Genomic DNA, 12,173 nt, shown 5'->3' with positions numbered 1-12,173 from the left:
TTCCCAGAAGAGAAAAATGGAGGCTTTTTTTTTGAAGAGTCTGCATTATTCCATCAAGATAATTAGGGACATAGAAATGGTAGGGTCAGTAAATTTCTTAAAGGGACCTAGTTTTAATTAATTTTAATTTGCAACTCCATACTTGTAAACGTAGAAAATGCGAAGTGTACTCAAATAGTAAGTGCTGTAGGTTTGGGAACGATGCACCATATTTTCAATCCAAAACAAAGAATCTGAATGCTGCTTTAAGAGTCAAACACGCTCTTTAATTATAGAATTATGATGAGTACCTCCAGGATGTGGTCCTGTGAAATCTCCTATTCAGAGGCACTGCAGCTGCTCATTGGGGTAGCCACAAAAGTCTGTGTTTTCTGGAAACTTTCATTGCTTCCATGTGCTTTCTTTTGTTTGACTGTCTTAAGATGGATGCTTGCTAAGAACAATATTCAGCTTTCCAGGAAGCTCCCAGGTGGGCTTCTTGATCAAGACCCTGAACATTGATATCCTTTACCCTCTCCCCACAAGACAAGAAACTGGGATGCTCCCACAGCTACTTTTTCTGAACACCTCTCTGCTATTACATGCATAGTCCTCATGTACCACTCTCAACTGCTGCCACCTTCCTTTCAACTTTCTTTTTTCTGTCCCTACTGTCCCTACCTGCCTAGACTGCATTGTCAAACTACTCCTTTTTTGTTTTGAAATGTGTGCACACTTTAGCATCAAAACACTAAATGTGCATTTACCCACAGAGTAAATGCAGGGTTTACAATGACATGGCACAACACAGTGCTACATGGAGATTTCAGAGCTATTTCTGTATGACCAGGGCTAATAAGCCCAAGCAGAATACTGTGTTAATGCAGCTATACCTGCCTGTTCTGTTGCCCAGGCCAGCTCAGAGCTAACTTTGATAGCTGCATTGTACCATGTAAGCATACACTGTGTTCACTAAATAACTGGTTGACAGATACTTAACCTCATTTCAAGCAGGCATTATGCTACCTTCTCTATAAAGGGTTCTGTCAGTGCATCTGCCTTCTAACCTGCAACAGCTTGTGCAACAGCTCCTGCCATTTCAGTTGTGGGCCCTCGCTCTCTTCTGCTTGTGCCCCTCCATCATGCCAGTCTCTCTTGTTAATGTACTGAATCGTCACTATGAATGCAGGAACTCCTATGTTAGGTCAAGATCCATGTAGGTCAACATATTTTTGCTAATAGTGGTCAGCACCAGATATTTCAGAACAAGGTACAAGAACCCTAAAGTTAGGTTATTTTCTACCCTCTTTCAAGTTTAGAGGAAACTGGTAAAATAACACAAAGAAGTGCAAAGCATTAATATCAGTTTGACTGACACGTCCTTTGCACAAGGTAAAACATTTTTTGGAGCTTTCAGGGTAATGGAAAAAATGTTACCTGATGTATTATTTTAGCCCATTGGCAGCCATAGTGAATTTAAAATGTATTTGTACAAGGCTTTTCAACACTTAAAGCACATGACTGAAGATAAATTGTATTTCCATGGACACACACAACACTTGCCCTCGTGCTTCTGACCTGTGACTTGGCAACCAATTATTTCTCATTACATTCTTTTACAATCATAGGTACCTTAATTTTTTCTTACAAAATCCTGTTCAGAAGCTTTGCAGCTATTGTTGCAGTTGTACTGACTGAGAGACTCTTGAGGCTTAAATATCACGGACAGCTTGAGAGCTCTTCCATGTGTCTTGTAAAGGAAAAACTGTTGAGTTGTGTTCATCAGTGTGTACTGAATGTTCCCGTGGCACTTGTTACCTGCTGGCATTTATGGAATGAATCATAGAATCATAAAAAGTGGGGCTGGAAGGGACCTCTGAAGGTCATCTAGTCAAACCCTCTGCCTGAGCCAGAATCGTCCCAATCCCCAAACCATCCCATAAAAATCTTTGTTTAGCATATTACTAAAATGATCCAATCAACCCTAGCAGATAAGTACAATGTATAGCACCCTCACCTGCACAGGTTAAGCAAGGGCACAGTGGCAGTCAGTGTCCTGCTGTTGCAGGGATTGTTAAAATACACTTGAGAGCTCCAAGGAAGACAGGCACATGCCCCAAAACAGAGAAAGGCAAAAACTTCCACAGTCCATACCAATCTGACCACAGGGTAAAACTCCTTCGTGACCCCAAATGTGGAGATCGTTGCAGCTTAATTTTTTTTGTGAAGACTAAAGTAAAGTAGATATTGAGTAGCTCCATCTTCTCTGTATCTTTTAAGAGCTCATCCTGGCTGTTTAATAGTCAACCATCAGTTTCCGTGGTCTTTCTTTCCTGGACAACATATTTATAGAACCTCTTGTTGTCTTTTTCTTCCCTAGCCAGATGGTGCTCATATTTTTTACCTTTGCCTTCCTGATTTTATCCCTACAGATTCTTGTTATTTTCTGGTATGCTTCCTTAGTGATCTGCCCATCTTTCCATTGTCTGTATGCTTTCCTTTTGCAGTTGAGGCATCCTAGAAGCTCCTTGTGCAGCCAGATTGATTTCTTGCCATTCCTCTTGTGCTTCCTTCATGTCAGAATAGCTTGTTGGGCTTCCAGTATCATACCCTTTAGAAGCTTTAGAATAAACTTAATGATACTTTAAATAAGCTTGCCAGTTGTCAGTCTACTGTCAGTGACTGCCATCATTCTGACAAGTAACACTGATAAGGTTAGAAGCCCACTTTAAAGCAGTATCTATATACCTAGCATTGGTACTGTTTTAAGTACCAGAAGCAGTTTTAATAATGATCAAATCCAATCCCCACCTCTTGTTAATTTGTGATGGTCCCTTAACTTCAGTAGAGCTGTTCTAATTTACACCTGTTGAGAATGTGACCTTTAATATTTTAATTGAGCTCAAAACATTTGTATCTATAAACACTTAGTCACATGAGGAGTCCTTAGTCATGTACGTAATCTCATTAAAACCAGGAACTATTAGTATAAGATTCTGCAGGATCATGCTGTACAGAAAGCATCTTCTCCTAGCTGTTATTTTCCATATTTCTTTAATACTGGCGTATTGTCTCTGGTGCTGAGTTTCCATCTGGTTGGTGTCATCGGTGTCAGTGTTTCAGCAAGATGACTGCCACCAGCCATAGACTCAAATGCCAAGTGTGATTCAGTGCTTTAAGCCAGATTCTGCTTTTGTTCATGCTGGTGTAAAGTTGAAGACGGTTTTTTTGTCTTAAATCTGGAGCTGCTCTACTGAAGTCTAGCTGAGAACAGAATGCAACTCTTAATTCCTCCAGAGGTTGGACTGAGCCAGTTCTGGTGGTACTAATAGTTGCAGTGTGGTAGTGCTGCATTTCTCTGGCAGAACTATTGGTTCAAAGCAAAATAGATATTTTTAACCCTTTAAACTGTCAAAGTAAACTTTCTGACTATGACTCAATGCCATAGCCTAGGGAAAGAAGTTACACATAAACAGGTTGAAGTGCAGAAACTGGTTTAAACTTGAAACAAAACAAGTTTCATGAACATAAACTAGTTTCAAAATGGCTAAAACTGGTTTAAGATAAACCTGGTTTAGTATCAGACTTAACTGAGTTAGGTCAAACCAGTTTATGAAACTTCTGTCCCAGACTCCTTGCTGGTTCAAGTTAAATCAGAGTCCCCAAGCATCCCAGCTTGCTTTACAGCCCTGGTGGGCTATGCTGTCTGCTCCAGAGAGCAGGGCTGGCCCCACCCCTTTGCTCCCTAGCTGGAGCAATGAAAACTGGCTCACTAGCTGGCTCACTGCTGCCCCGCCCCCCACCTCCCTCCCAAGCAAACCCTGGCTGGGGTGTGGGGCCAGGGAGGGGAAAATTCTGCTTCTCCTAAGTACAGAGTTACCCTGCCTGGTGGCTTTCTTAGTGCTAGCTGCGACTATGGACTACAAATCACACAGGCATCTAGAAGTAGGGAGAGAAAGTGATGAACAACCCCATAGAGTCCTGCTGCTGTGATTGTGGACTGCAAATCCCAGAGCCCTCTGGAGCAGCAGGAAGAGGAAGCAAATGCACAGCCCATGCTAGCTATGTGCCAGAGAACTGTGCTGTAGTGCCCCCTAGCTTGAGCCACTGCAGTTTCCTGAATTCCTGATTTCCTGAATTCCTGATTTCCTGAATCAAAAGTGAGTGTCTGTTCATTTGCTTATTGGTTCAATCTACACAGCTTAGATGAACCTACAAAGGCTGAATCAAATTTAGCCTCAGGCTTTTTGACTGTCTGTACTTAGCCATATTGTCCACCTTGTATCTGGAAATAAATCTTGAAACTGCTTCATTATCTCAGTGGGGCATTTATTCCAGCCTAACAATGGTTTTGATATCAATGCTATGAACAGTTTCACTGCTGATAATTTGCAAAACCATGTGCCTACTCCAGGTGCCAGAGGTTGGGTTTGTCAGTGGCAGAGAATTGGGGCAGAGAGCCCCCACTATTGTGTTCCCTGCAGTTCACTGGCTTTAGCTTTCTCACCATGTAAGCTTTCAGAATGCCTGCTGGTCAAAATAGGCACAGCTTGCCTTTGAATACTTCCTTCAGCAGAATCCAGATATCCATGGTTAGTATTTGTTTGAGAGGTTTTCTTCATCCAAGATGTCCATCACTTTCTGTTCAATAACAAGGTGTTGGCCAAAATGCTGAGGTTTTGCTTTTCAAATGCAGCTGTTTTGTACCAAGCCATTGACAGCAGAGTTGCTTTGGAAAGCTAGGGGCCGCTCCCTCTGAGATCATTATGTTATTCTTTCCATTGTCCTGCTTTCCCTTCCAAACATCTTCAGGGAGAGACATTCTTTGCGTGTTGCTTTAGACAAGAGACTTTAAAGTCTCATTAAAAAAAGCATATTTAAAAAGTATAACCACTTATTTACTGAACCAGTGACCTTCAGTGATTGGCAGCCATTAAAGGACTCTTCAGAGAGGGTGGGCAGAGCCTTGAGCTCAAAGAACAACTCATTTATTGAATCAAATGCTTTAGTGATTAATAATAAATTTTAATTTGTAGGCACCCATGCCTCCGAGCCTTTAGGCATCTTAAAAGAAGTAACAAAAACAAAGCTGCAATCAAACTAGGCAGTTTGCTTTGTTAAGGAAAAGACACAGTAGCCAGAGCCTAGGTAACGAACCTCCCCACCCAAATGTACATGTTAACTAGGCAGGATATAAAGGGCACCAGCAGATTTTGAGCTGTTGTGCCTTCAGAGCAAAAGATCTTCCATTCATTGCCTTGACTCCCTCTGATATTCTGTATAGAGCTCATGAGCGACTGGTACCTCTTGAATCTGGGGGGGGGCACCCGCAGAAGCCACCAACGGCAGTGGCCCTGTCAGGGGATGCACCAGCCCTGCCAACAGCATCAGTGTCGGCCATCGGGTGGGGGCACCGGCTCCATCATGGGGGGCATGTGCATCTCCTACCAGTTGCCTATGATAGAGCTCCTATGAGCCAGGCATTAGCTGTTTTACAAAGCAGTGCTTTTGATAATAGAGCCAGTTTCATGCTCTCATTTTTCTTAGGAGTGTGGCGGGCCAGTAGGGGGCGCTCCTACGTTGAGCCGCCCACCTCCCTGCACCCGACCACCTTCCAGGCTCCGAGTGCCTCCCTTGGGGTGCTTCACATCCTGCCAACCCCTTCCCTGGAGCACACCTGCTAGCCTGTGGTTCCCGCTGCTACCATCCAAGGCTCTGGACTCAATTCTGGCTCTGCGCACCTTGGAGAACACAGGCCCGATCGTCCAATGGGTACTAGATCCAATACCAGCACTTGGGACACTTCCCCAAGTCAGGGGCTTATTAGGGAAGCCTCCCTTAGTCCGCAGACCTAAGGGGCCTCATCAGCATAATTTAGACCCACCCCTCAATAAGTCTCCCACACTGGTCACAAAGGAGAACTTTATTGATTACAGGGGGTAGGACAGAAACAGGGTAAAAGGTAGAGCAATATCAGAGGAATCCCATAGAGCAAACCAGGGTGTCTGAGGTAGCCTTTTGATCTCACATCCTGAGTTACTGTAAGCTAAAGATCTAGTGTGATCTCGAGCAGCTTACTCACTTGCATCGTCCAGAGGTGGTTGGAGTTTCCTCTGGAGGCAGGTCACTCTTGGAGCATGCGGTGATGAGGAGAGAGCCAGTTTCAGATTCACCTGGATGACCGCATGGCTAATGGCTGCCCTTCTTCCTGGCCCGAGCCTTTAAATAACCTCTCTGACCTCAGCAGCCCGGTCCAATCGAAGCTGCCAATACTGGCCACAAGCCAACCAATCTACAAAGCATCCCTGGCTACCTGGGCCCATGCTCAGGGCCGGGCTTTTTCCCCCCTGCCCAGGTGACCAGAGCATCCGCCTCCCAGGCACCAGGCTTTTGTCATGTAGACTAGGGAGGGAGATCCCCTGCCCTGAGGGATTCAACACCAGCCTCTCACCTGGCAGAGACAGGTCTCTGGAGAGGGGCACCAACGGTGGCATTTTTGCCACAAGGAGTAGTGGCAATGTGGTATATCTCTAACTGGAGTTAGGCTGCTTTTCTTCCTGAAATTCACAGTGTCCTAATAATTTTTAGAGATCTCTCCCATATTCTGTGATTCTAGCTGAAGATATAGTTAGTTAATGATTAATGTGCTGAATGCATTTTGGGCATCATAACTCAGTGCATCAATGTAACCGCTTATCTTTTTTTACGTGTGAAGGTAACTCACAGGAGAACACAAACAACATGCTTAGAAGTTTGGTGATACAGCAGATCCCCCTAGATCAGTTTGATACAGTTTAGTACAGCTTTTTAGTTCAGTCAGAACATCAAAATCTGACTTGGGAAAAGTCATCCATGACAGTCCTCTCCATAAATAGATATATACCTTTATGGTTAGAGTTACAAAAATAACATCTGTTAAGTCTTGGTGGGAAGTCACCTGTAACCCCTAGATAATTAAAACACCAGCAGTGTAACCTTAAAGTTTGATTTGAAATGCACTGTAGCAGGACAAAGAGTCATCACTTTGTTTACCTTAGTTTACTTCAGTGAAGAATATATTGTAAAAACAGAACTTTCTATCTAGGTGAGAATGTTATCGTCATAGTCCCGGGAGCCAACTTGCTTGTGGATTCTGAAGACCTGAAGAGAGCTGCTGATGTCATTTGTAAGGCCAAAGTGATTGTTTGCCAGCTAGAAATAACACCTGCAACGTCTCTTGAAGCCCTGAAAATGGCACATGCCAGTGGAGGTAATTGAACATAAGCCTTAATCATTCATTTGTTCGTTAGGTTAGTGTTTTTACATCCCTCACATTAGTCTCTGCAAGAGTGTTCTTTATCACAGTTTTTGCAAGAATATTGCTATTGTCCGTTTGATTTCTCTTATTGTAGTCTCCATTACAGATAGATCAGTGGCTAACTCCATGCCACTCTGATAAAACTTAAATTCATTTTTTTAAATATATCACACAGCATATCATGTAAGACAAGCCATCCCATTTCTTTATTTTATGCAAACCTCCCACCTATAGCCTCCATGTCTGATTTTGTCTTTGCCTGTATTGTCATGTCATGTCTAACCACGATTGTAATAAACTTAGGGTAAACTTCTGAATGTGATCTCCTAATAGAATAAAACAGGAGAAGTGAAATTCAAGTCAGTGGCATTCCATTCATATGAAACTAATAATACAAGTTGAAAATTGGGCTTTGTACCACTACTCTGCCAGCACAGCACCACATACTGTCCCTGAGGTACTATAGCAGAACCTGGATTTATATATATATCTGTTGTTCACAATCCACTTAATTTGCCTTGGGTTGCCAAATTAAGGATGAGCCACTCAGATGTTTTGCTGTGGTTTTTACTTCAGAAAGTGGCACTTCTCCACTCATCTAATTCTCATCAGCAGTCTTGCACAACTGATTGGAAAAGCAACACTTTTTGAAGCAAGAGTGGAAGCAAACAACTGAAAAACTGCAGCAATTTCCCAGAGCTATTTGCTGTTTTTATATACATATACGTGATGTAGTTAGCTATGTTAGACTGAATTCAAGTAGAAGGCAGGGTAGATTTGCACTTTATAGTCTAATCAAAGAGTGTGTGTGTGTGTGTGTGTGTGTGTGTGAATAGAGAGGCAGGCAAACAGATGGATAGACAGCACAAGCTTTCATGAGCTGAAGCTCACTTTATCACTTCATAGCATCTGATGAAGTGAACCTCAGCTTACGGAAGCATATGATAGATAGATAGATAGATAGATAGATAGATAGATAGATAGATAGATAGATAGATAGATGTGTGTGTAATCAAATTCATATATATGTGTGTGTATACACACAGCATGTCTACATGCGCATTAATGCTCTATAACAACAGGTACTAACTTAATATGACATAATCTGTGCTACTGTGCAGTAGCACCAGCACACATCTTTTACATGAAACTAGTATACAGTAGACTAATTCTACTGTGCATTAGCACAGCTTTCACCATGATGTGCTAATGCGCAGTAAAATTAGTCTACTGTGCTTTTAGTGTCTCGTGTAGATGTGCTCACTCGCACACGTTTGGTAAGTCTGTAAGATGCAGATCTACCCTGCCTTCCATTTTATGTACTGGCTATTATGCAAACCCTCATCTTTGTAGCAGCCTAAGGAACCTAATACTGCAAAGTATCTGGGTTCTTCTTTGCGTACAAACAGCAACACTAAAAAGGCTTATTTTCATTTTGACTATGTTACCTGTTTAGCTAAGGTTCTTTGTCTATTCAGTGTGTGATATGACATGCTAACACTGAAGTTAATGTCACCAACTGGTACTTATGTCTCATTGTTACTCTGTTTTTAAATGCAGACTGTTTTAGTGACAGTGGACTCTGCCACTGAAGAAGTATGCAAGCAAAAGCTGTTATATTTTTCTTAGAGGATGCGGTTATTTGTTTGATAAATTTATGTAATACTTCTAACTACCCATAACTACCGCAGTCCTTTAAGTAATACCGAGCAAAAGATTAAGTCACTGAGATGATCACATGAGATTAAAATGTTATTCTCAGGAAAACATGTCTGAGAGGTTACAGTGAACTGTTTGAGCAAGGCTGCAGAGGAGATCAGTGACAAGAGGTAGGATGAGAATGAAGTAGCTATCTGTTCTCATTTCCATGGGCTAGGGAAAGAAATTACACATAAACTGGTATATGTGATTGGAAACCAGTTCAAATCTGTAACAAAAGTGGTTCACTACACATAAACCACTTTCAAAATGGCTGAAACCAGTTTAAGATAAATTTGGATGGATGTAGTACCTAACTTAACTGATTTATGTTAAATTGGTGTATTGAACTGGTCTCCCATATCCCCTCCAAATTTAAATTAACTCAGACCCCCAGCATCCCAGGATGCTTTGCACATCCCCGCAACCCACCCCACCTCAGGGTGGGCAGGCTAGACTTGGCCTAAGCTGTCTGCTCCAGCCAACCAGGGAGGCATGCTCTAGCATGCCTCAGCTTCTGGTCTGGGCCACTGCAGGCATGTGGCTGCATTTCCAGAATCAAAAGTGACTATCTGTTCACTTACTTATTGGTTCAACCTGTGCAGTTTAGACTAACCTGCGAAGATGGAATCCATTCAGCCTCATGCTTTTTAACTGTCTGTACTTAGCCATGTTGACTCCACTAGATCATGATAGCGCTAGATGGAAGGCCCCTGTGGCCATGATTCTATGCCATCTTGCACCTCTTGTGATCATTTGCACCAGTGTAAAGGGATATAAGTTTTATCCTGGGTTATGTAAAAAGAAAAAAAATCAAATTAATAGTATATTACACAAATTTTGCATTTGTGTAAACAACTATATATACTGTATAAAGTGCAAGGAGGGGGAGAATCTGACCCTGAACTTTAATTATAGGAATTGTTTCTGGATATCACTAGTGGGTCCTGTACACAAGAACCATACTTGATATTTATTTGAAAATTCAAAAATTCTAATATTATAAAAGCCTAAGTTTGTCTGTTTGTCTGCCTGCCTGCCTATCTGTCTGTCTGTCCGTAAGCCTTTATTTGTACTCTGATTGGCTGACAAACAGCCAATCAGAGTGCGAAGAAGCATTCTGATGGAAGGCAGTCTGCCGCCATGATGGTGGGGACATAGGGGACGGAGCTGGGGGGCAAGGCCCCCCCCCACCTGCTTCCTGCAGGTAATATGGGAGGGGGGTGAGTAGGCCCAGGCCCAATGCCCACTCTACCCCCTGCCCCCGTCATTCTTGATGGGCAGTTGGGTAGTGTTTTCATAAGACTATAAATGAAAATGGAAGACTTTAGTCATTTGGAAATACCTGGGATAATCCAAATGTGGGCTTCTAGCTTACTGATTACAGAACACACAAGTAAGTAATTTTAGTAGTTAAAGAAATTAACATGGAAATCAGGGCTTCTGAGTTATTTTACCTATTATGCCATTGACTCAATGTGTGGTCTGAGGCAAATCATTTTATTTTTCTATACCTTCTTGGGCTAACAGGGGGGAAAGGGAAAGGGACCGCTGACAAATCAGAAATGCTGGAGTGTTTCCTTATTAAATAGAAGTGTAAAAAGCTAACAGCAAATGGAATGGGAAAGAAAGGAGTTTGTAATCTCACATAGTACAGCATGCAAACAGGCGACAACAATGGCCCTGCAACAGTTTTCAGCCTGTAACAAACAGCTATGTGTTTTCACCCAGTAATGGTGCAGCCCACATATTTGCCATAAGTGAGTGGCTAAACACATTCAAATGCCCTGTATAGACAAAGATAAGTGAACCTCTTGCTATCTAACACTGAAGAATCTTTCATTCCTGCCCAAGTGCTGATTGTCAGTGCCATTTCCCTTGATTTAGCCTGCAGCACCGTCATGTATAATGCAGTGCTCTGGACTATTTTTGTTTAACAGATGCACACCCAGATGCCTCAAACCTCTGTTTCAAGTTCTGCTGCTGAAAAAAAATTGGGGGTGGATGGGCAGAGGACCACTGCATTGCCATTCAGTGGGCTTGTCTACAGATGCAATTAATGTGCCTGAATTTTCTGCGTAGAAAATTCAGACTCATTAAAGAGCTTCCTGGTGCATGTTTACACATGCGCCCCCATCAGGAGTAAATTGAGCCAGAAAGGAGCAGCCCCATCCAGGGCTCCTTCTGTTCTGCTCTGCCCCCCTGCAGTAGCCAGGGGGAGCTCTAGGGTCCCCCAGGTGCCAGCTCTGGACTGGCAGGAGGCATGGGGTCTTAGCCCCAAGCTCTGGAGGGGGTTGGGGAGGGAAGCTCTCTTGGCTTGGTGGGCAACTCCATCTCAGCCGGGGGGAGATCAAGCTGGCACTGAGTGGGGGGGAGCTGTCCTGGGTGCCTGGCAGCCAGGACAGCTCTCCCAGCCACATGGAGATCAGGATGGGTCCAGATTTTCATGTGGCTGGCAGGCGGCATTCTTCCAAGCCAAGACAACTCCCCCCTGTCCCCTGTGGCCCGCTGCTGCCTGTGCTGATCAGGCACAATTTGCTCCTTGTCAGTGTCTACACCTAGTATCTACAGGTACTAGAAAATGGCACATTAGACTAATACACTGTGAAGTAATTGCTGTGCATGCGTAGACAGTGACACTTTATTGCACGTTAGATTAGTCTAATGCTCAGTAAAGCGTTTTGTGTTAGTTTTGTAGACTACACATGGACAAAGAAGTTCTTGCCAATGTCATGTCACAGTACTAGCCGTTAAAGATCCCATGGCATAGTAGGGGTATTAATCCTGTCCAGTTTCCATCTTGAGTAATTATATTTAGTGTACATCGATACCACTGGAAATTTGACTGGACTTCTGTATTCCTCCTCTGAACCACTGTCTACCGTTGGTGTTTGCTGCTAAACTGCTGGCAAGTCCCTCCCTAGTGGTGAATCTATTTCACTGATTGGTGAAGTGATTCTTATTTATGTAAGGTCTGTAAAGGACTTTGCAGTCCTTTGGAATGCCAAACAATAGAAAATGCAAGATCATAATATTAAATCCACTCATATGGTACTGGAGAAGAACTGTGATGTATTTGTCTGTAGCTGGAAATGTATTATAGGCAGGGCTAGTTGTATTGCCTACTACTAAGCTTGTTTGAAAGTTTCCAGATATTTTTAACTTTCTCAAACTTTAACTATTTGGGTGGATATTTGCT

At 42.9% G+C, this 12,173-nt stretch overlaps 1 protein-coding gene across 2 annotated transcripts in view; it reads left to right on the top strand.

Annotated features, from left to right (window-relative positions):
• RBKS (ribokinase) overlaps positions 1–12,173 on the top strand; it is a 94,677-nt gene that overhangs the window by 39,040 nt on the left and 43,464 nt on the right. For both annotated transcript variants that reach the window (XM_014598027.3, XM_014598028.3), the window contains one exon: positions 7,064–7,228. In XM_014598027.3, the coding sequence (XP_014453513.1) occupies positions 7,064–7,228 (165 nt within the window). The remainder of the gene's footprint in view (positions 1–7,063; positions 7,229–12,173) is intronic.

The sequence above is a fragment of the Alligator mississippiensis genome, chromosome 1 (genome assembly GCF_030867095.1).
Source record: "Alligator mississippiensis isolate rAllMis1 chromosome 1, rAllMis1, whole genome shotgun sequence".
Taxonomy (NCBI): domain Eukaryota; kingdom Metazoa; phylum Chordata; order Crocodylia; family Alligatoridae; genus Alligator; species Alligator mississippiensis.
This window is presented reverse-complemented; position numbering and strand designations above follow the sequence as displayed.